This window comes from Apodemus sylvaticus, chromosome 15 (genome assembly GCF_947179515.1).
Source record: "Apodemus sylvaticus chromosome 15, mApoSyl1.1, whole genome shotgun sequence".
In the NCBI taxonomy this organism is placed as follows: domain Eukaryota; kingdom Metazoa; phylum Chordata; class Mammalia; order Rodentia; family Muridae; genus Apodemus; species Apodemus sylvaticus.
Genome location: NC_067486.1, coordinates 41,974,344 through 41,997,467, shown reverse-complemented (window position 1 = coordinate 41,997,467; position 23,124 = coordinate 41,974,344). Strand labels below are relative to the sequence as shown.

Below are 23,124 nucleotides of genomic sequence, written 5' to 3'. Positions count from 1 at the left end.
CTGTACATCACAGACATTAGCTGTTTATAAAAATTAAACAATGCAGGAATTAAAAAAAACAAAACAAACAAACAAAAAAAAAACCAGAGCCTGGTGTGGTTGGGTGCATGCTTTTGATCCTAGTACTTGAGATGAAGAGGAACGTGGTAATTCAAGAATTCACAATCATCCTTGGTTATAGAACCAGCTCACAGCCAACCTGGACAGACTCTTACCTCAGCTGCCTCCTTCCCACCAAAAATAAATAAATAAACAACAGAATATAGTTAATTGTTGAGCTTGCGTACTAGTGATGCTACTGGTACTGACAAACAGTGTTGTCTCGTTGGAGAAACTAAAGAGTTTTAATAATAACAGGCTCTGCCATTCGTTCACCAGGCCAGCCTCTTGGACCCTTGTTTTCTCCAAACCTCATAAAGGAAACAATGTCATCTATCCCAAGTATCTCAGTATTTGGGAAAAGACTGAATGGTGGGCAATAGTCCTTATAGGAATTCTGATCAAGTAGATAATTTACTTAAAAATTGATCTGTCAATACAAATAGATTAGTGCAGCTAGACCTAACATAAGGACATTAGCCCTGAAAGACCTCCAAATCATTTACGGAGCAGCCTCAGGGATAAGGGAAGTCTCTGGAGACAGGCTGCTCTGACAAGAGCAGAACTGCCTGATTCATGGTGTCTCACAGCCCACTAGTCTGGGAACAAAAGTTTAAAGGTGATTTCTTTTTTCCTCTCTGAAATTTTTAAAAATGCAAATCAAAACAAAAACAATCTCTTGTGCAGATCATAAGAGGAATGTACAATATTCACTGCATTTGGACTGACTGTCTGCAACTGTTAAACTTGAAGAAAGGAAATGCTAGGCTCAGGAGCACATGGGAAATGTCCTGGGGTTTCTGCTGAACCTGAAAGAATGCAGAGATGCTGTCTCAGTCACTTAGCTTTAGCTTGTGAGTCTGCTAATTGGGAACAATGAAAGAGGTGAATCATTCTGGAATTTGTGGGAAATGAATCCACTTTGGCTACAGGGAAGATTACCACTTAAAAATAGCATCACTTCATTCAGTATTAACATAAACACTCAACCCATCATGCATGAAATGGCATAGCATCCTCAGGGAGGTAGGAGGCATTATAGAAATATAAAAAAAAATTATAAGATATAAAAGTTGTATAGATAAACATATGCATGTTTATACACCTGTATGGGGACCTATCAAATAAAGGCGACAATTCTGTCAAGGGGTTTGTGGGTCCATTCACCTCTCCACATTATACTCTGCAGGAGTCTTCTTACAGTCTCACTGAGCACATTAGGTAGAGCATAAATACAAGGAATCTAAGGCAAAGGTCAGGCTTCCTGACCAAGTCTTCCTACATGGACTTCATCTGCCTTTGCTCCAAGAACTCCTCCCCTCACAGTAAGGGGAGAAGTGACAGGTATGAGAGCACCACTTCTTGTGTTCTGAGACTTTTAGCCCACTCATTCTAAGAGAGTAGGCTCAAGAAAATGTTCAAAAAAATGTTTGTTGTTTGGGTATATAGAGTCCAGACCTAGTGAAGGGTATAAAGGTATCAATCCTTTAAGAGCAAACAATATATTAAAAACAGAAGGCAGTACAAGACAATATTGAAGAGATGTCATGAAACTAAGGGCTGTGAGGACAGTAGAATGGAGGTAAGCCAGAGTTAGACAACTCAAAGAACTGCTCACGAAAGGTAAATGCCACTGGACTTCTGCACACTGTAGAGAGGTTGGGCTTAGTCTACTAGGCTAAGAGCCTAAAGTAAAACTTAAAGCACAAGTTTAAATCAGGACAAGACACACACACAGTGATTGTTGAGCCCACTGGTTAGGCCTCAGAGCAACCTGGACTTCCATGGACAACGTAAACGATTTCAGTGTTTACGGTGAAGGGATTGTGTACGCTGCGGAGGCAGTTGGCACAGCTCCGTACCTAGAGCAGATGTTCAGTAAACGCTGCCTGTGACTCAGTTATGCCTGCCTTGCTACAAGGCTCCCTACTAACTGGGCTTACTATTATCTTCTACCAGGCCGAGACAGAGGGGTTGTCTCAGGACCCAGGAAATGCTTTGTAGGAGGCAGCCCAGAGGAGTGCGGGTTCTCTGACAACCAGCAATGAAGTAAAGGACAGAGCTTACTAGAGAAAATCTGTTTGTGACCTGATCTCAGCCACTGAGAGGTTATCCTTGGCCCCAGGTCCCCTGCTGGAAGGCAATCTCACCCCATGAAAAACCCACACATCTCCTCAAGGCTCAAAGGCACCTCATCAATTGAAGGAAGACCCAAGTTACTGAGCTATTAATGTATGGAAGAGCGCAAGTAACACAAAAGGTTTAAAAACTATCCTGGAACCTGTTTAATCCTGAAACTTCACTGAGCCTCAGCCTCAGAGGCACGCAAATGAAATGTTTGTGAAATGGATGTAAAACTTGAGCTAAAGGCTTACAGTCAGATCTTAGACAGACAATTGCATTCTCTTTTAGAAGACTAACAGTCTAAGTGCCTTTCTCTTGGGTGTTAGTTTCTCAGTTTCAAGTATTTTCAATTTAGCATGACATTTTAAGTGTTTTAACGCTAAGGTTTACTTCTTTGCTTTTAACTACAGCTGTAACTTTGACCACAACAAATGCTTTCTACAGAAAGGAGCAAAAATCTGAATGTCATGAAATTCCAAATAAGGTTCTCAATATAGTTACAAGCCACTAAGGCTTGATGAGTCATTCGATCTCTTGACATATTAACTTGTACACAACATTAAACAGGAAAGGAAGGAAGAAAAACTAAAGATTGCTGGAGGCTTTTGTTTTATGGAACACAGGTCGGAGAATTGTCCAAGGCTTTCCAGATCTTAGTCACGAAAGTACTGCCTTCTTCCTGCCTCTGAGGTGGGAGGCAGGTGGGGGAAGGACCAGCAGGACATCTTGAGAACATTCTGGCCCAGATTCCCCACCTACTGAAATGGGATTTGTTAAAATTGGTTTTTCAACTGTTTGCAAAGTCTAGATTTGCTTCCCCCATATCCAGTAGCTATTAAGTAAAGAAAACATGAAATAATTTGCCTGCTAAAAATTCAAAATTAATGTAAACTATAGTTTTACCTCCGGGTATTCATACAGCAAACATGAGACACACTCTGAGGCTTCTCTTTAATTCTGCTATAAATAAACTATGCCTTACAGACAGAGACATTAATTCAAGTAACTAATGTTTTACTCATACATACACAGTCAGTCAACAGAAGTCAGGTATCGTACGGAGTTGTGATGTGTGCTGGAAAACTATGGCTGAATACTAACATCTTGATGGAAGTGCCTACAGTATAGCAAAATTCATGTCATGAGCCTGAGCTTAGACATCAGCTGCAGCCCAATGCTACACTGGCAGGCTTTCTGAAGGCTCAGAAATGATAGAAAATGGAAATGTAAACCAAACTGCTCTGATAACAACATAATTTTAATTTGCACAATGAGTGAAAAGGATGTACAAAACAAAAACACAGGACAATAGTTACCTGTGCTCCAATACATTTTAGAAAGAAAAAAACAAAACAAAAACAAAACTGTTTCCTGCCTGCCTGTAATTTGGTTTTACATATGGCCCTCAAGTGACAGCTTTCCAAAGTCATAAACCAAAGTTTAGGTCCTCGGGACTAAAAAGAGTAGGTGAGGGCAGACAGAGGATGCCCACTGTAGTCTGAAATCTCTTTGCTCAACAAGAAATCAGGCGACAGAGTAATAACCCACTCTTCAACTACCCTACCCTCTATATACTATGAAATGCTCCCATTTCCCTAATTTATTACAGTTAAAATGAAGAACGAAACCAAACCAAAACCCCAAGTCCTCTCTAAGAATGAAAATGTTTCTTCTCATTTTACACTCTCGGCATTCTTATCTACATGGTTTCCATGCAAACTGTATGACTTCAGTAGTCACAGTGAACCATAAGACTGTTGTTGTGGTTTTAAAATTTCTGAAGTTTGAATTTCCCTCAAACAAGTCTGGAAATGTTTGGCTTCCCAAGCATACCAAGTTAGCCGCTGCCCGTGTGGGAAGCCAGGCTCCTTACCAGGAGGTGAAAACCACCGACCTCACCCACTCTGGCATATGACTGGTCCTTGCTTGGATGTTTAATGCCAATAAATTCAAGTAAGCAAACCAAAGAAAAGGAAAATTGAGGAAGAGGGTAATAGGAAGAGAAGAAGGAGCAAGGAAAGAGAGGAGGGAAAAAAGGCTATATACATCAGGGTTATGGTTTTGGAAATATTCTCAAAAACACCCAAAGAAGGATACGTTCCTTACAACTATTTTTAAGGAGACTAAAAGAAACAAAATCAACCTATAAATGAGTGTTGAAGGGAATTATGCTAATCTTTCAAATATATACTTCTAATATCTGAATGAAAAAAACAAGGTCTGGAAAAGTTAAAAAAAAAAAAAAACAACTGAAAACCAGGTAATGATCAATGAGATTTTTAAAAATTTAATACCTATGTTAGAATACTTTTCTAGAAAATCCATTTCTACTTTCTCAATCTACTAAGATACAAAAGAACAGCTAAATATAATTTTTAATAAGGGAAATACACATAAATATTATAAACAAGCTAAAATGGTACATTTCCAAGGGCATACAGTTATTGTGCCCTTCAAGTCTCCCTGAGAAAACGCTGTCTGCTAAAAATATTTTCCGAGAACTTAAAAGTTCCTTAAAATGTTCTATGGAAATGGTATGTATGACACACACTTACCTCCTCTAGGGACTGTGAGATGTTATTACTGGCAAAGTCACAATTTTTAAAACTATCCAAAAATAACTACAAATTTATGCTGAATGACTAAACTTGCTCTATTATTACAGTGATGAGGAGGATATTTGTTACCATCCATGAGCAAGGTTGAAAGTGCCAAACAAGGAAAGTGAACAAACAAGTTGTTTTGTGAACAAACAACTTGTTGAAAGTGAACAACAATGGCTGGTAGCAGTATGACGTTTCCTGTCTTTGACAGGTAGGATATTCTAGCACATAGATTCCCAGACGGGATGGTGCACAGGATACAGCGTTGGTGTAAACATGTCTTAGTGGAGAACAGAAGTCAGAGCATTAATCGCATTGACATTCTGGTTCTGCTAATTCCAAGCTGGATTTCTGACAAATTACTAAACTTTTCTGAGCCTGACTGAGTGTTCATTGATAAAATATAGACAATGATTCTACATGCTAAAAAAAATTGCTCAGCCATTTCTATTCTTTCTATTCTGTAGTGAAAAAGGACTACTGTGTGTCTGCTATTTATATTTATCCCCTAGCTCTCTAATATTGTATCTGATTCAAAAGTAGAACAGGTATTTGTCTGTTCAAATATCTACTACATATCAAGTAAGTACTATGCACTGCTTTCAAGGTGGAAACGAAGCACTGAATATAACAGATGCCAGCGATTGGCCAGTTTACTAAATAAAATGCACATGCATGAACACACACACACACACACTTCTCTACCTATAAAGTTTATATCCTTTTTGGGGGGTTTGGGGGGAGTGTTTTGCCTGCATGTATGTCTGTGAACTACATGCATACCTTGTGCCTACAGAGGTCAGAAGAGGGTGTCCAAGCCCTTGGAGCTGGAGTTACAGATAACGCCAGGTAAACCATTATATAGGTGCTAGGAACTGAGCCTGGGTCCTCTGAAAGAACAGTCAAAGCCAACTACGTCATTTCTGCAGACCATGATATTTATATTCTAAAGAATAATAAGCACATAAATAAAGCATAAATATAAATAAGCAATAGGTGCTATGGTAAATGGGACTAGATATGGTGAAAGTCCTGCACCTCCCAAGGGGAAACTTAAAACAAAGGCACACAGGAACCTCAAAACCTGGTATAACTAAAGCAGACTGAGTAAAGGGGAGACCAGTAAGCCAGATGGGAGAAACAGCATACGCTTCTACAGCTGTGGGTCTACAGTCTATGTGTGTTTTCTCACATGTGACATGTTTAGGTGGGGGTGGGCATGTGACTGTGTGAAGCACAGGTTTTGCTGCCAATATATTCTCATTCTGGTTTGGTTATCTGTGCTGTTCAGTAAGTTAACTGCTCTAAATTATAGTAGACCTCTCCATCCTATAAAACTAAGTGCTTGCTTATACAGTTAAAAGAATTAAGTAAAGTCAGGTGGCAAGGTAAGGACCTTCAGTCTGTCTGCATCCTCCTGTGTAGGTGCAGCATATCACACTGGGACCTAGAGTCCAGTACCAAGACTACCAAGAAGCTGTACACTGCAATGGTAGGAATCTACAGCAAGGGGCTGTTCTAAATCAATAAGGTCACTATTAGAATTTATTTTCCTACTAAAAACTTTCAAAAGTGGAAAAAGTCTTTAGTTCCCATAACTTTACCCATTATTTTCTCTTTTAAAGTCTGGCAAATTTTGACATGAAACTTGTGAAGACTTATCATAACCAGATTAATTTACTTTTTCTGCCCCTGCTTGAGGACAGAAAGGCTGTATGACAAAAGGGATGGTTTATGTACTATTCATGTAAGAGGAGAGAACAGGGGACCTTATATTTGTTTGTCTGTTTCTAGACACTAGTCTGGAAAGTACAGTAAGAAACTAACATCGGTAGTTACAGTTGGAAGACAAATAATAGAGTGGGATGCCAACTTTTAATGTACAAATGTTGAGATATTTATTTGTAAATACTAATTTGTAACCAAAGACTGAAATCCATATTGCTCAAGGAATTAAAAGCATATAAAATCAACTACAAATTCAATAATGTAGACACTTAGAGGCTGAGACAGGGAGATTGCAAGTTCAAGGATAGCTTGAACTGTCCTAGGGAGATCCTGTCAAAAATCTCCCAATAGAAAAACCTTAAGTTACCAGTTTCTGAGAAAAGTCAGCCTATCTTTCAACCTCTTGCGTTCTCAGCAGGAAGGCAGCTTTGTATAGCTTCCTCCTCCAAACCTGTTTTTTTGTTTGTTTGTTTGTTTGTTTGTTTTTCTGTTTTAGAACAGATCACAAAACATAATCTTAGTGGTCTTAACAATTTCTTTTTAACTCAAGTAGCAAAGCCTACCAAATATTTACAGGAAAACAAAAACAAAAACGAAAAAATCAAAAGGCTGTGCCCTTCAGGTCGGTCTGAGCCAGCTGGCCCACCCTGCCACCCTTGCATGCCCAAACAGATCAAGGCTGAGTTGTGAGCCCAGCAGAGAAGGTGCACGTTCACATTTTTGGAAGGAAGAGTAAGTGTGACTTGAGTGTCACACAGGCTTTGGGGAGGTTAGCTAGTGACATCCATTTGGTACGCTGCACTGCACTGGAAATTGTACATTCACTTTCTTCTGGGAAGGGAGAAGAGCTGAAGAGTAGATCTGTGAACAAAAAAAAAGAAATGAAAACTAATGGCTGATCTCAAATATAATTGAGCAGCGGATAAAGAAATGTTACGAGTAACAAAAGTTTTTCCATAAATTAACCCATTCTAAATGGCATTTCTTAGCCAGACAATTCTACATCTTTACCCCCGAGTGTTGGAACATCTAGAATGTCTGCAAACATTTCTCATTACACCACCTCAGTACAGACCACCAATGCATGTTTCAGGGCTGACCAGAGCACAGGCTACAGTCACTCAACTACCTGCATTACTTATTATCAACTATACTATAAGGAAAGTGGGGACAAGCCCTATGTAAAAGAAAGCAAATGTGAAGGAACAAAAGAAGCTCAGGAGGTGGGTAGAAAGGGAAGGAGAATGTTCTGCGTTAGGAACCTGACCACCACTCCCGCCACAACACTGTTGGGAAGACAGCTTGATGAGCATCCAGAGCAACTCATGCCAACTACCTTTGAATGCAGTGCTTCCCCCTAAAGACACGTCCACAGAGCAGTCCTGTCATGGCTGTGGCAGGCTCAAGCCAAATGTAAAGTCTGGAAAGGGAAACCACTTTTGATCTGAGGAGTCTTTCCCAAATAGCTAAGAAGCACATTTCAGAAGGGAGTGAGCAAAGGTGACCCTGCCCCCTTTCCCAGAGAAGGAAGTAGGTTCTCCATACAATTTCAGTAGAATATGCCTTTTTTTTTTAAGTTCCCCCTTGCTACTGCAACCTCCCTTAATTGTTCACATAAATTGCAAAAAGAAAATCTGATTAAGTATTTCTTAGTTTAAAAATTTTGAACTAAAAGATGGTTGGGTCACAAGATTTGTGGCACTTTAAAAATCTTAGGTTTTCTTTCAGTTCTTGTAGTGCTGAGGTTTGAGCCTAGTGCCTCTGGCATGCTAGACAGACGCTACATCCAGGCCGGCATCAGTGTCCTCGGTGAACACTCATTGACATGAATGTCCTAACTAGAAAGGTCCCTGATACTGTAGCTCAGGAGCAGATAACACACAACTCAGCTCATGCCGATAAAACTCAATAAGGTATTCTTCTGTCCCTGTTCCCATTTCCTCTCCCAGGCCCAGCCCAAGGTTTCCAAGTGGCCACCTGGTGTAGGGGTCGGGCAGTATCTTTCCTAGCCCAGATTTCACAGGTACCTCCGTTGGCTTGAAGATGAAATATTCTCTTCTGTAGTTGTCTGCCTTTTCCTCCCAGCTCTGTGAACTTGGCCTTTTATTAGTTCTGTAATCTGACCTTTTAGCATTTTCCTTTAAGGGAATCTTCAGCCCATTACTTTGTTCTTTTGTCGATTTTAAGATAGCAAGATGTCACCCATACCAGTTCCTGCTCTGAGGTCCTCGCAGAATCCTGTTTATCTGACTTATCCGAGGACATTTCCCAAGCTTTGTTATTTCACTCTCCCAGACAAATGCGGAACTAAACAAGATTGTCCAAATTACGGGTCCCAACCCACTTTTTTCATATACACCCAAAGAACCTCCTCTGTCACTTTATACTCTAATTCTTACTTCACAGTGAAGAAAAATAGTAACTCGGCCTGCTGACTCTGGGCCCATTTATGGTATCTCTACATGATCTCAACGATGATGACAGGATCTTCGGCAACAGAGACATAAAGCAGACACAGATGTAGTACACTCATACTTGGCTTGCAGATGCAAAAAAAAAAAAAAAATCTGCCTGTTCTTCTAGATCTTGCTGACCAAGTCAGATAAACGGAGCATTACCCCATGGCTGTGGTATGCGGTAACTGTAATTAAAAGGAGGAAAAAGAGCAACCCTTTGACTTGTAAGATAAATAAAAGGAAGCAGCATACACAGAATAAAAAAGGCTGGCCATAAGTATTTTTATGAATACTCCTAACAGTGAAAAGTCCCATTGAAAAGGCAAGGAGCACAGCGGAAACATAAATTATAGTAACGATCTTAAAAGGAGGAAGTTTTCCAACAAAGTCCATGTAGTACTCTTTAAATTGCTAGAACTTGTTATCACTACAATGCAGTAATTAAAATGACATATTAAACCAAGAATTAAAAAGATATATAAAATGGGATCTAACACAACTAAAGCACCAGAACTGACAGTCAGGAGAACACACGTAAGAGTGACTAAAGCAGCACGGTGAGGGCAGCATTTCCACTTACGGGTCAGTGCGCCAGATCAGCAAGAAAATGTATGGAAGTAGCCTCTATCTCACCTTGCAGAGGTGAAATAATCAAAGAAACGTGATGGGCTAGCATGTGACCATTTAAAGACTCCTAACCAAATAACCACACAAAGTATGGGGTGCAAGGATGTGAAGAAAGAAATGGTTCTAGGAGTCTTATTTTGCTGTTGCTTTTTGTTTTTAGAGGCTCCTTAATTATGAAATAGAGAGAACACTGAGAAAGAAACCCACTTATACCACATTTACTTAAATACCTAAAACTCGTATGTTAAACACTATAAAATCTTCTTTAAAAAGTAAACAAAACTGCTTAGGACAATGTTAACATATCCTCCATAGGATGGCATATTTGTTCACTGTTCTAGTCACTCATTCACTCATTCATTCAAATAAACTCTCACCCACTCATTTGGTTCCCTCTATAGGACTTCTCAGGACAGTGTGAAAAACATAAATGAATCCCTTACATGCATGGTGTATTCTCAAGAAGTTAATATTTCAGTGGGGTTGATTATGATGTACATAAATAATACAAAAACAAACATGGTGAGAACTGTAAAATAAATTCTATGGGTATGACTGGCCATACAGCATCTAGATAGGCACCATCTGTTTTGTGTGTACATTGCATGCTGCATATTATTAATCATGTCACACTGAGAAGAACGAATATAGGCTGATGAATGTTGACATATATGCATATAAATAAAAACTGACAGGACTCTGAATGTATCATTCATATTGAAAAGCCAGCATTATGGTTGGTACAAAAAACACTCAAGATGACAGATGTGATATTTTTGAAAAAGCAAGTAACTGGCATTGCACATAATAATAGTGATAAACCACAGTAAGTTAAAACAACTTTGAGTCATAAAAGAAACTCTTTAAAAAGCTGTAATAAGACATTGCTTAAGCCAGTTTGGATTCATTTACCTCACATTTGAATCCATAAAATCGGCTTCTACAACCTGTTTTTACTGGGCAGGATGTCCCTGTAATCCTGTAATGTCAGTATTTGAGTATGAACATGAGTCCTCCAAGACAGGCGTCTTCAAATGGAGGTCCATGTACACGCAAGGGTCCACGTACTCTGCAGAGCTGAATCATAGAGAGCTTACAGGAAATCAGCGCTTACACTCATAGTTCCCATAGACTCTCTGAATCTCATCTGTGTCCAATGAGCTCTCTCTTTCCAACAACCCTTTCAAAGTAGCCGCCATACTTAGCAAATGCTTACCAAAGGAATTTTCCTTGGCTTGAAACTCGACTAGAACTAGCTACAGAGTCCCAAAGGAGCACAGCAACAACAGCAGCTTAAGAAACAGCCTCTGGATAGAAAGCAGTACCTGTCTGAGCTCATCTGGGGACACTAGGAAAACCTTAGGACACATTCCTGTGCAGCTATCACTTAAAAATTAGACTGTGTTACCAAAGAATGATTTGATTACCCAGTTGATTAATGGGGACTTTTAGATTGAATGGCAGAGATTAAAATGTATCTGTACCAATTTAAACTTGAATTTTTAAAAAATGTAGGTGTTAAAAGAACAAGGTTTAAAAGATCACTGTGTGTATATATGTATGTGTGTGTGTGCGTGTATGTGTGTATACACACACATGCACACACACACACACACACACACACATACATTTCCAAACAATTAAAAGTGGCATCCTTCCTTTAATTCCAGTTTCCAATTCAGAGTTTCACTGATAGACACCATGTTTCTGGATCAATCCTGGGATGTGCTCTGCAGTCTGGCTTGAAATTGCATCATGTAAAAATTAGGTGTAAAAACTGGGTCTAATCAGCAGGAAGGACAGTATCACTAGGTGCACATGTACCTCGGATTGGAGCGAATTTACCAGTTCTCTATGTTTGCTCTGGTAGTGGAGCTTAGGGAGATGGACATATCAGTGACAAAATGAACCCCAGGAAAAGGTGAGGTGACTGACACATCATACCAAGAAGGTGTACCATGCTTGCTGCCAGAGACTGAGCACAACAAGCTGGTTACTACACTAAAAGGCGTCAGTTATTCCATGTAAGGGTCTTCTATTATACTTAAAAAAAAAAAAAAAAAAAAAAAAAAAAAAAACTTCCCTTCTTTACATACTAAGAAAACCTGCCCCCTTCTTGGAAAAAAGGGGACAGCACGTGCTCTCGTTTAAAAAGCTGAGAAGAAATCTTTGAGAGTTGTTGTAAAATTGTTCTCCAGTAAAGGAAGACACGGAGCTGCTGCAATGCCTTGTTATCACCATCAAGTATGAAAAGAAAGCTTAAATACAGGCAGAAACTGCTCAAGTTTGTGGAGCTGTCTGCCAGCATAGCCGTTTACCCTGACCCTTCTGGTGAACCACCAGGAAGAAGCTGCCATGTTTCTCTGCCTTCCAGGTGTCTCAAGCAGGGAGAGTCATGAAGACTCTTGCCAAGACCACAGATGAGGTCAGCAGCTGCCGCACCCAGCTTCCCGCCCAGTAGCTTCAGAACTTTACATGTCAGCCTTTTGTCAGGTCCTCAAACAGGACAAACTAAAACAAGATCCTATCACCCAAAAAGCTTAAGAATTCTTAAATTATGTGGTTATTTTAAACATGCTTTTTCCCCCTTCTTGAGTAATATAATTACAGAAAGAACAGATTAGGATCTCATAAAGAAGTCTTTATTCTGCAGACTGCCCAAAATTTGTCAACTTTAAAAAAAAAGTTCTCTTAGATTCTTAATTTTACAAGTATTCTGGGACAAGGATAAAAGACAACAGATTGTCAGTTAATTAGCCAGAATAGAATAAGATTGATTAAGCCAGGCATGGTAAAATTCTATAATCCTGTATGAGGCTAGCCAGATGGATGGATGGATGGATGGATGGATGGACGGATGGAAGGATGGACAGATGGATGGACAGACAAAGAGGCAGGCAGGCTGGCTGGCTGACTTAAACAGGCTTACTGACATATTATGAACTTTACATGCTTGATTAGAAAGCACATATTTATATTTTCAAGTTGTTAGTCCTTTTACTTTTCAGTAATTCCATTCTATTTTGGCTTCTGCACCATACCACAGAGCTGCAATTACATCCCCTATAATTAGCCCATTCCTAGTATAATTAAGAGACTCACAAGTTTAAAACTGTACCATCACTACAGAGGTAACCAAGTGCATGGGAAAGAACATATATTCTGCATGGAAATGTCTTCCTGTTATGATGGATAATTTTAAATGAAAAATAGTGTGTGTTCCTGCTAACAGGGTTTCTTTATTTCTAGCACTGGATTTCTTATCAGGAAGCTTCCCTTTGACATGTTAGAGCACTCCAAGCCCTAGCTCAGTTGCCTCTTAGATCCTCTTACATAGCAGTCAGCAGACAGACACACGAAGTGGTTCCCAGCATGCTATCTTATTAGTGCAAACCAACAAATAAAATAAAATACTATCTTACCTAATAACCAACATGTTAAACAGTAACTAGTAATATAGCACATACAGAATGGTTCAAGCAAGCCACTTAATACAGGGCAAGAATTAGCAATGTAAAAAGCACCATGGCAACAGTTATCAAATGTGTTACCAAATGCCAGGACTGAGATAATGTTAGATGAATTGCCTCACTTTCACAAAAAGCCCCTGAGATCATTTGAGGAAATGGAGACCTGGGTAGGTTAATTAGCCAGGCAGGGCTGGTGTAGTTTCAAAGCCAAGTCTAACTGAAATCTCAAATTTGTACCTTTCTTTACAGCTTTCAGATTGGACTACTCAGGGATTACGTAAACAGTTTAGAACAAATACTCTTGCCCATATACTGTTCTAATGCTAACAGTGAACCTGAACTGTTACTAATCAATGGTAAACAAATTTTAAAAGATACCTTAGCAAGGTATCTGGTGGGGTTTTTTTGTTGTTGTTTTGTTTTGTTTTTTTTAATAAGGAGTCTCCTCCCTCAAACTCAGGATGTTATCTATGAACTGATACAATTGCTTTACATTACAAAAATGGTTAATTATAGCTGATGAATTCCTAAAGCACTAACTGCAATCTGTGCTACTGTATTTTCAGATTAAAGAAACTAGTTGATCAGGAAACCGAGTCCTGGGGAAAGAAAGAGCAAGAGAAGGAGAGGAGAATCAAGGCCCTGAAAGAGGAGCTGATCAAGCTGAGGTCTTTTGCTTTGATGGTGGTGGATGAACAACAACGGCTTACAGCTCAACTCGCCCTTCAAAGACAGAAAATCCAAGATCTGACCACAAGTGCAAAGGAAACCCAGGGTAAACTAGCCCTTGCTGAAGCCAGAGCTCAGGAAGAAGAGCAGAAGGCAACTAGACTAGAAAAAGAACTGCAAACACAGACCACAGAGTTTCACCAAAACCAAGACAAAATTATGGCGAAGCTCACCAACGAGGACAGTCAAAATCGCCAGCTCCGACAGAAGCTGGCAGCTCTGAGCCGGCAAATTGATGAGTTAGAAGAGACCAACAGGTCTTTAAGGAAAGCCGAGGAAGAGCTGCAGGATATAAAAGACAAAATAAACAAGGGAGAATATGGAAACTCTGGCATCATGGATGAAGTGGATGAGCTCAGGAAGCGCGTGCTGGATATGGAAGGGAAAGATGAAGAGCTCATAAAAATGGAGGAGCAGTGCAGAGACCTGAATAAGAGGCTTGAGAAAGAGACAGCACAGAGTAAAGACTTCAAACTGGAGGTTGACAAACTCAGTGTAAGGATCACGGCTCTGGAGAAATTAGAAGATGCTTTAGACAAAAGCAAACAAGAATGCTACTCTCTGAAATGCAATTTAGAGAAAGAAAAGATGACCACAAAGCAGTTGTCTGAAGAGCTGGAGAGTTTAAATGCCAGAATCAAAGAGCTAGAAGCCATTGAAAGTCGGCTAGAGAAGACAGAAATCACACTAAAGGAAGATTTAACTAAACTGAAAACTTTAACTGTAATGCTTGTAGATGAACGCAAAACAATGAGTGAAAAATTAAAGCAAACGGAAGATAAGTTACAAACCACCACCTCTCAGCTCCAAGCGGAGCAAAATAAAGTAACATCAGTGACTGAGAAGTTAATTGAGGAAACCAAGAGGGCACTCAAATCCAAAACTGATGCAGAAGAGAAGATGTGCAGCATAACCAAGGAGAGAGATGACCTCAGAAATAAACTGAAAGCAGAAGAAGAGAAAGGACACGATCTCCTGTCAAAAGTCACCATACTGAAAAACAGGCTTCAGTCGCTGGAAGCATCTGAGAAAGATTTTGTGAAAAACAAATTAAACCAAGACTCCAGTAAGTCCACTGCAGCATTGCACCAAGAAAACAATAAGATTAAAGAGCTCTCTCAAGAAGTGGAGAAGCTGAAACTGAAGCTAAAGGATATGAAAGCCATTGAGGATGACCTCATGAGAACAGAGGATGAGTATGAGACCTTAGAACGGAGGTATGCTAACGAGAGAGACAAGGCTCAGTTTCTGTCTCAAGAGCTGGAGCAAGCTAAAATGGAACTTGCCAAGTACAAGTTAGCAGAGAAGACAGAGTCCAGCCATGAGCAGTGGCTTTTCAGGAGGCTCCAGGAAGAAGAAGCGAAATCAGGCCACCTGTCAAGAGAAGTGGATGCATTAAAAGAGAAAATTCTTGAGTATATGGCAACAGAGGACCTATTCTGTCACCTCCAGGGAGATCACTCCCTTCTGCAAAAGAAACTAAACCAACAAGAAAACAGAAACAGAGACTTGGGAAGAGAAATTGAAAACCTCACTAAAGAGTTAGAAAGGTATCGGCATTTTAGTAAGACCCTCCGGCCTAGTCTCAACGGAAGAAGAATCTCTGACCCGCAAGTATTTTCCAAAGAAATTCAAACGGAAGCAGCAGACAATGAGCCGCCAGACTATAGGAGCCTCATTCCTCTGGAAAGAGCAGTGATCAATGGTCAGTTGTATGAGGAGAGTGAGGACCAGGATGACGACCCTCCTGAGGAGGAGTCTGAGCTGCCCTTCAGATGCAGCCAGTCTTCTTCTCTTCCTGTGAACAGGAAACTATGGATTCCTTGGATGAAACCCAAGGAGGGCCATCCTCAGAATGGAAAAATACAAACTAAGTCCAATGGCAACTTTGTGCAGCCTGGAGATCTGGTTCTAAGTCACACACCTGGGCAGCCACTTCACATAAAGGTTACTCCAGACCACACTCAAAATACAGCCACTCTTGAAATCACAAGTCCAACCACGGAGAGCCCTCATTCCTACACCAGCACAGCAGTGATACCAAACTGTGGGACCCCAAAGCAAAGAATTACCATTCTCCAAAATGCCTCTATAACACCAGTTAAGACCAAAAGCTCTACAGAAGGCCTTACAAACTTAGAGCAAAGCATGTCCCCAGTTACCATGGCAACATTTGCCAGAGCACAGACCCCAGAGTCTTGTGGTTCTCTGACTCCAGAGCGGACAATGTCACCTATTCAGGTTTTGGCTATGACTGGTTCACCTAGCTCCCCTGAGCACGGCTGCTCCCCGGAGCCCATAGAAATCAGCGCCAAGCATGCCATTTTCAGAGTCTCCCCAGACCGGCAGTCATCATGGCAGTTTCAACGTTCAAACAGTAACAGCTCAAGTGTGATAACTACTGAGGATAATAAAATCCACATTCACTTAGGAAGTCCTTACGTGCAAGCTGTGGCTGGCCCCATGAGACCTGCCAGCCCTTCAGCACCACTGCAGGATAACAGAACTCAAGGCTTAACTAATGGGGCACTACACAAAACAACCAATAAAGTTACCAGCAGTATTACTATCACACCAACAGCCACACCTCTTCCTCGACAATCACAAATTACAGTAAGTAATATATATAACTGACCACCCTCACCCTCATCCAGTTCATACTGATATTCTTGCAAGGAACTCCGTCCCTTTTTAATCACCCCTCCAAATCCCTTAAAGGAATGACTAAACCTGTACTTTGGGAAGATTGTGCATGGACTGTACAAGAGTATCTGGAACTAACTATGTGTTGCCTGCATAGTCACATCAAGTGTGCACTTACTGTATATCTTTTTATTTACATACCTGTATGGAAAATATTTAGTCTGCACTTGTATAAATACATCTTTATGTATTTCATTTTCCATAACTCACTTTAATTTTACTGCAACTTGTCTTGGTGAATTACTTAACATTATAAAGCAGTAAATAGTTTGTTTCTTTTGCCATTGCTTGCTGAATTTTCATTTGATCATTTGTGTTACATATATGCATGTACAATTTCTTTTTATTTCCTGTTTAAAATGTCTAATAATTCTTCTTCAAGAATAAGCAGGATCTCTTTTTCATATGTAGTTCTCGTCATGTATTATAGGAGGAGAAAGTGGTTCAAAAATTTTAAAGTTTCAGCTCTATGACTTCAAAATGAACCAAAATAACTATGGCAAACTTAATGTCATTCTTGATATGTACCTCAATATTTTTAGTGCTCAAAAAAGAACTAACAGAAGTCAGAAAATGTTTTTAAATGACAGGATAAAATAATATTAAATAATTTTCTATTAGTGAGCACACAAGTACACTGATGGTAAAAAAAAAAAAGCTCTGGCATGTGACGGGAAGCCAGAAAGCACGTTTGGAACTACACGTTTCCTTGACTATCAAGGGCTGACTAGGTTTCTCAAGCAGACTGAAATCCTCATACAGCATATATTACATCTAAATCTGGAATCAGCCACTGTGACATAAACTTCTGGACACTATGCTTCAAAACAAAAGTGTCATTCTTGTTCTGTGTTATTTGGTTCCTAAAATTACTTAATGTGGGTGCTGCCCTACCCTGCTTGAGTAAGGCTACAATCAAAAGCATACAATTTATATTTCAGAAAGAACTCTCAAGAAGCAAATAAAAGCTGCAGAGAGTTAGAAGCACAAGTTTAAAAGACCCTTTAAGAACTAAGCACACAGCGTGGCAGCAGAGGTGACTGTGTGATTTCTTCTGGGGTGGCTATGCCACTCACAGGTCACATGAAAAAGCCTCTGCCAAAGCTTCCTAGAGACTGACACCAAACTCCTTGCAGCCCCTAAGCACGTTCCACACCTCAGGGCAGAGCACAGCTTTTAAAGGAACATTTCAAATTACACATCGAGTCCCCAAGTCACATTTTAAAAGGATGACTTCAGAACAGCTAATTCGCCATTTTCCCTTTTCCATTCCCATTCCACACACTTAACTGTTAAAATTTAATGTAGTCAGTTTTACTGCCAGTCATTGTTTTAAGTGCAGTTCATTTCAACATCCAGACAAATTGGGAAGACCTTTCAAAAGTAAAAGGTATCTTCCTCTGCCCTGTAAAGTCAATTTTATAATACAGAGCATGGGTTTGTTGACAGAAACACTTCCATGGTGATGAACTGCAACACCAAGGCTGTGGGCTTGCATCATGATGAAATAAATGTGGATGAAAGCTGAGGCTGATGATGAATGAGAAAGCTTCTGTTTAAACACATTTATCTTGGGGTTGGGAATCGGCAGAGACCCAACTGTATTACAAAATACATGATGGTCTAACTGTTTTCAAAGTTATTTTTAAGTCAGGGTAGAACTCTGAATGGAACTACACAGCTCACTGCGGTCCTCTCAAAGTCGACAATGAAAAAGGGCTCCTTCTATAGTCAGTAAACCAGAGAGGGCACATGTGATATTGAATACTATCAACCAACTAATCGCAAAATTTTGAATGGAAACTAGCAAGAATTCAAGAACCTTCCTGATTTTGTTAGAAAAAGGCACAGCTTAAAAACATATTTTCATAGCAGGGGGGGAAACAAGTAGAAAGAACCAGCTGAAGGATCCTTCTGAGCACCCTGGGGTTGGGGGGGGCCCCCTCCCCACCTTGGCACACTACACCCAGTAGAGCGCAGAGATTCTGCCTGCCCATCAGCACAGCCAGTTTGCACTGATTCGATTTTTTTTTTAACAAGATCCATAGAAATTCTTTTTAATAAGGTTTTAGAATGCTATATGTGCTCTATAGTGACAGGACAGAAGTCATCATTGTATTATCTGTTGCAGATCAATTATAAATAGGCTTCCTGGGTAGTTAATCTCTACTGACTGTAATTTGCAGAACCTCTAAGGACTAGCTCTCATTTACAAGAGTGCAATAATTAACATATAAACATCAAAATGACCTTAGTAGTTTCTTAGTACTAAATCATACACAGTTTTTTATAAGTGTCATACTATCTAAAGTAAAAGGATTCTTTTTCGTTAAAATTACATATAAAATATAGATTTTTGGCTTTAATTTTAACTTTCATATAAACTGTACATGCGTGTGATAGACATACATTTGTGGGGGGGGGGTGGAGAGGGAGAGAAGAAGGGAGAGAGTCTATGTGTAAGAATGCAGAATTTCCATTCACTAAGTTACTGGAACATGCCCGCAAAGCAGAAGGACAAAGGAAGTGATGCTGAGAACTCTTCACAAGACATATGTGAAGGCAGAGGGGCACTATCCATGAATGACTGACTAAATATCTAAAGATTGGGTTTTTTTAACTTTTATTGCTATTTTCTTAAAATTGTGTAAATGTATGTGTGTCTCTGTATGGACAAGTGCTTGTGGTACTCAAAACTCCTGAGACATCTCCTCAGCCCCAAGATTATATAAAAAGCTCCTACTTCCTTTCATTGGTCAGAGCCCTATTTCAAAGCCAAATTTCATTTACTCAGTCCCACTAATTTCATTAGCTTCTTAAGCTGCAGAATTCCACCACATACTTAAATATCCTAACAAGTTCTGTTTGTCATTTTAGCAAGGAGTTTTGGTGGTGGGAACGAGGGCAAGTGATACCAAGCTAAATACACAGAACGGAGGATGGCACACCTTTAACCCCAGCACTCAGCAGACTGAGGCGGGAGGAGTTCCTGGCCAGCTAGGGCTATATCACAAGGCCTTGTCTCAATCAATCAATCAATCAATCAATCAATCAATCAAACACACAAACAAACAAACAAAAATCTAATGACATGTAAAAGCAAGTAAACCTTTCCCAAGATGATGTCACTGTTCTTTACGGTAAAAATAACATTACCATCTTTATTAAAAGGGTATGCACTATAAGGAATGCATCTTTACATATATAAAGGCTTTCTTATCTGGAACCAGAAGTGTTTCAGATTTTGGATTTGTTTTTTTTTTTTTTAAGGATATGCAAACACACACACACATGTAAGAGAGCTAGGCAATGGAAGCACCTTTTATATATTGAACCTAAAGATAATTTTGCACAGTATTTTAAGATAATTTTATGTACAAAATGAACTTGCATAGTATGAAAGGTTTGTTTACTTGTTGTGTCATGTTAAGTGCTCAAGGGGTCTGTATGTTGGAGCATTTCAGGTTTCAAGTTTTCCAATTAGGGACGCTCAGCCTATTCCTGTGCAAAACGATGATAGGACTATATCAATTCTCTTTGGAAGGTCCCCACAATTCTATCTTACAATGCTGAGGCTTTAGACATTGGGTCTTTGAGATCCTAAAAGTGTATCTTTGTATTATTAATTACTTAATTTATATACCAAACACTGTCCCCCCATCCCTCCTTCCCTGAATCTCTCCCCCCTATCTCCTTCTCTTCTGAGAGGGTGGGACCCCAGCCACAGGAGGTGGCCTCTTCAGCTTCCATTTCACCACTGGAAAGCAATGACCTCTAGGATCCTCTCCTTCCCAAGGTCTCAGGAACTTTCTAGAGTCTCCCTTTTCACCACCCCAGCTGCAGATTTCCATTCATTCTCCTGGCACTCTGGGCTTCTCTCCCAACCTGATCCTGCCTCTCATTCCCCTCCCCCTCCTCTTTCCCCCTAGTTCCCTCCCTGCCTTTGCCTATGACCATTCTGTTTCCTTTAGAGGGATATTTTTTTATTTTCAAACCCTTATAATCCAAAGATTCTATAACTCTAAACTGAAAACATTTTATAACTTCTTTCATACTGAGTATATATAAAGTAGGTCTTTAAACATATTAAAATGAAAGCTTTATTTGTTTCAGTTCAGTAATTGCTGTTATTTCTACATTTTTATGTTCTAAGAATGTCATTTTTTAATTTAAAATGTCAAGAGAAAATATAATTGGACAAAACACATGTAGCAGAAATAGAGGAATCAAACTTTCTTTTCCTTTCCTTTCCTTTCCTTTCCTTTCCTTTCCTTTCCTTTCCTTTCCTTTCCTTTCTTTTCCTTTCCTTCCCTTTCCTTCTCTTCTCTCTTCTCCCCTGTGGCATTAGTGGTGTTAGAGATTGAGCTGGGGCCTCTTAACCTCAAGGCAGGCATTCTGCCACCTTAGTCCTTTCCCAACCAAAGCAATTGTCTTATGATCTGCGGTAACTAAGTTAAACCCAAGACATCCTTCTGAGATTCTCCAGTGTTAACACTATTCCAGACCTACCGCATCCTATTCCCAAATGGTATCAGACTGGGATCTCTAAAAGGAAGAATCAATTCTAAGCTACATTTTAATAAATCCCCTGCTTGGTTTGCAGCCTGAAGTTAAGAGTTTCACAGCTATAGAGATCTGTGTATTGCCACTGAGAAGTGTTCATCCCTATTCTTAGATTATTTTATACCTGTCCCAGGAAGTGAGATTATTTTGCCCTCTACAGGCTGTAATGAAAAATGTGGTTTATTATTTATTAGGTGGGAATGTTCCCAGTTCCGTAACTAGTAAAGTATTGATAATGAAATCTCTAAGTGAGCTGTGGCAGATGGCCCAACACTAACAAGCCCCATTTCATCCCGGAATCCCAAGTCCTGTTTATCCCTACACTCCCTGGGTCCAGAACACACACTTAGGAGTGCAGTCTGAAGAAACCAAACCCAGCAAACACAAGACAGACAAGTGACTTGATAATAAAGTTCCCAAAACAAAGGTTTTGTTAAATTGATTTTTATTTAGATTCAACACCAAGCCCTTTCTTTTCTAACTGAGACCCTTTGAACTATCAAAGCTAAGAAGTATTTTTGTGTGGTCAAATGTATCAGAGAAGCAGGCATCCTAAAGAATCCTCAGAGTCCAGAACTGTGTAACACCTCTGAGCACTGTAATAATTTGATAATGAATAACACTGTTCCTATGGCAGAATTTCCAAATTTGTTGACATTTCACCAGGACCACAGGCTGTACTAAGAATGTACTCCTGGCTAACTCTGGGCATCAGTCAGTCATCTCAGGAAAACTGTCTTTACTTGCAGCTTCATCTTAAAATTTCTGGTCAAATTATTACTCAAATTGGAAGGTGAGGGAGGGAAGACTTCTTTTTTTTTGTTTGTTTTTTGTTTTTTTGTTTGTTTGTTTGTTTTGGTTGTTTGGTTTTTTGTTTGTTTGTTTGTTTGAGTCAGGGTTTCTCTGTGTAGCCCTGGCTGTCCTGGAACTCACTCTGTAGACCAGGCTGGCCTCGAACTCAGAAATCCGCCTGCTTCTGCCTCCCAAGTGCTGGGATTACAGGCATGAGCCACCACGCCCGGCTGAGGGAAGACTTCTTAACAAATGATTCTGCATGATTACCTCCGAGGAGTCACATAAAAATAAACCTCGGCATGGTAGAATAGGCTGTGTTTTTCTGTTTGCTCGTTGAGACAGGGTTTCCATATCTGGCCTAAAACACACACTCTGTATGAATAGCTGAGGATGACCTTGAACTGTTCTTGCTTCCACTCAAGTCCAGCACACCTGGACTGTTTTGTAATAATTTTTATATAGGATAGTCATGTTTAAGTAAAAACACAATGTATGAACACAGGCCTTAAAGACTCACAGAACCTACATTCTCTGAATAGGTGCAGGTGGATTTGCTAACAGACAAGTTACTCATGTGACTCAGTAACATACAATGTCTTCACATGTGATATCTTTTCTTCCAAGCATTGCATGGATACAAGAGATCTTAACCCACTGATCATGACAAATAAACATACCATGTGGGTCCTAGTCAATACTGCATATTATAAGACTCATCCTTGATAACTTACTAAGGAAATGGAACAAGGAATGAGTGCCACACAACACTAACAAGTAGAAAATTATATAATTCTCCCAATAAACTGGAGCTGGAGAGGGACTGCGCTAAGCTAACAGGCTTTGGAAAGCACAAGTACATGGACCAACTAGGAAGAGGGCACTCAGGAGCACTCAGTGGAAGACCAAATTCCAGCTCATGCCTTTGTCAGTAAGGGCCTTGGACAAGTCTTTTAACTTTTGTGAAAAAAGAGATTAGGATTTTAAAATCATGTGTGGCTCTAACTTCCAAAAATGGATGAATTATCTGTGAGAGTTGTCACATTTCTATAACCTTTGAAAATTCTATTAGGAATAATGCTGACGTATAAACGGCCTACTGGGCAACTTTATGTTTCTTCAGAAAATTTCTCTGAAGTTTTCTATTTTCCTTTTCTCACTGGCACATGAGGCCAGGCAGATGGCACCCTCTTTATGCTGCTCCTTCCCTAACAGTCTATGGCGTTCTTC

At 39.8% G+C, this 23,124-nt stretch overlaps 3 protein-coding genes across 6 annotated transcripts in view; 2 read left to right on the top strand and 1 right to left on the bottom strand.

The window, feature by feature from the left end:
* Filip1l (filamin A interacting protein 1 like) overlaps window positions 1-16,823 on the top strand; it is a 43,363-nt gene extending 26,540 nt beyond the window's left edge. For all 3 annotated transcript variants that reach the window (XM_052159230.1, XM_052159232.1, XM_052159231.1), the window contains exon 2: window positions 13,674-16,823. In XM_052159230.1, the coding sequence (XP_052015190.1) occupies window positions 13,789-16,470 (2,682 nt within the window). In that variant the 5' untranslated portion in view covers window positions 13,674-13,788 and the 3' untranslated portion in view covers window positions 16,471-16,823. The remainder of the gene's footprint in view (window positions 1-13,673) is intronic.
* The window catches only part of Cmss1 (cms1 ribosomal small subunit homolog), a 311,896-nt gene that overhangs the window by 269,566 nt on the left and 19,206 nt on the right, over window positions 1-23,124 (bottom strand). The window lies entirely within an intron of this gene.
* LOC127666360 (filamin A-interacting protein 1-like) overlaps window positions 1-23,124 on the top strand; it is an 82,389-nt gene that overhangs the window by 48,351 nt on the left and 10,914 nt on the right. The window lies entirely within an intron of this gene.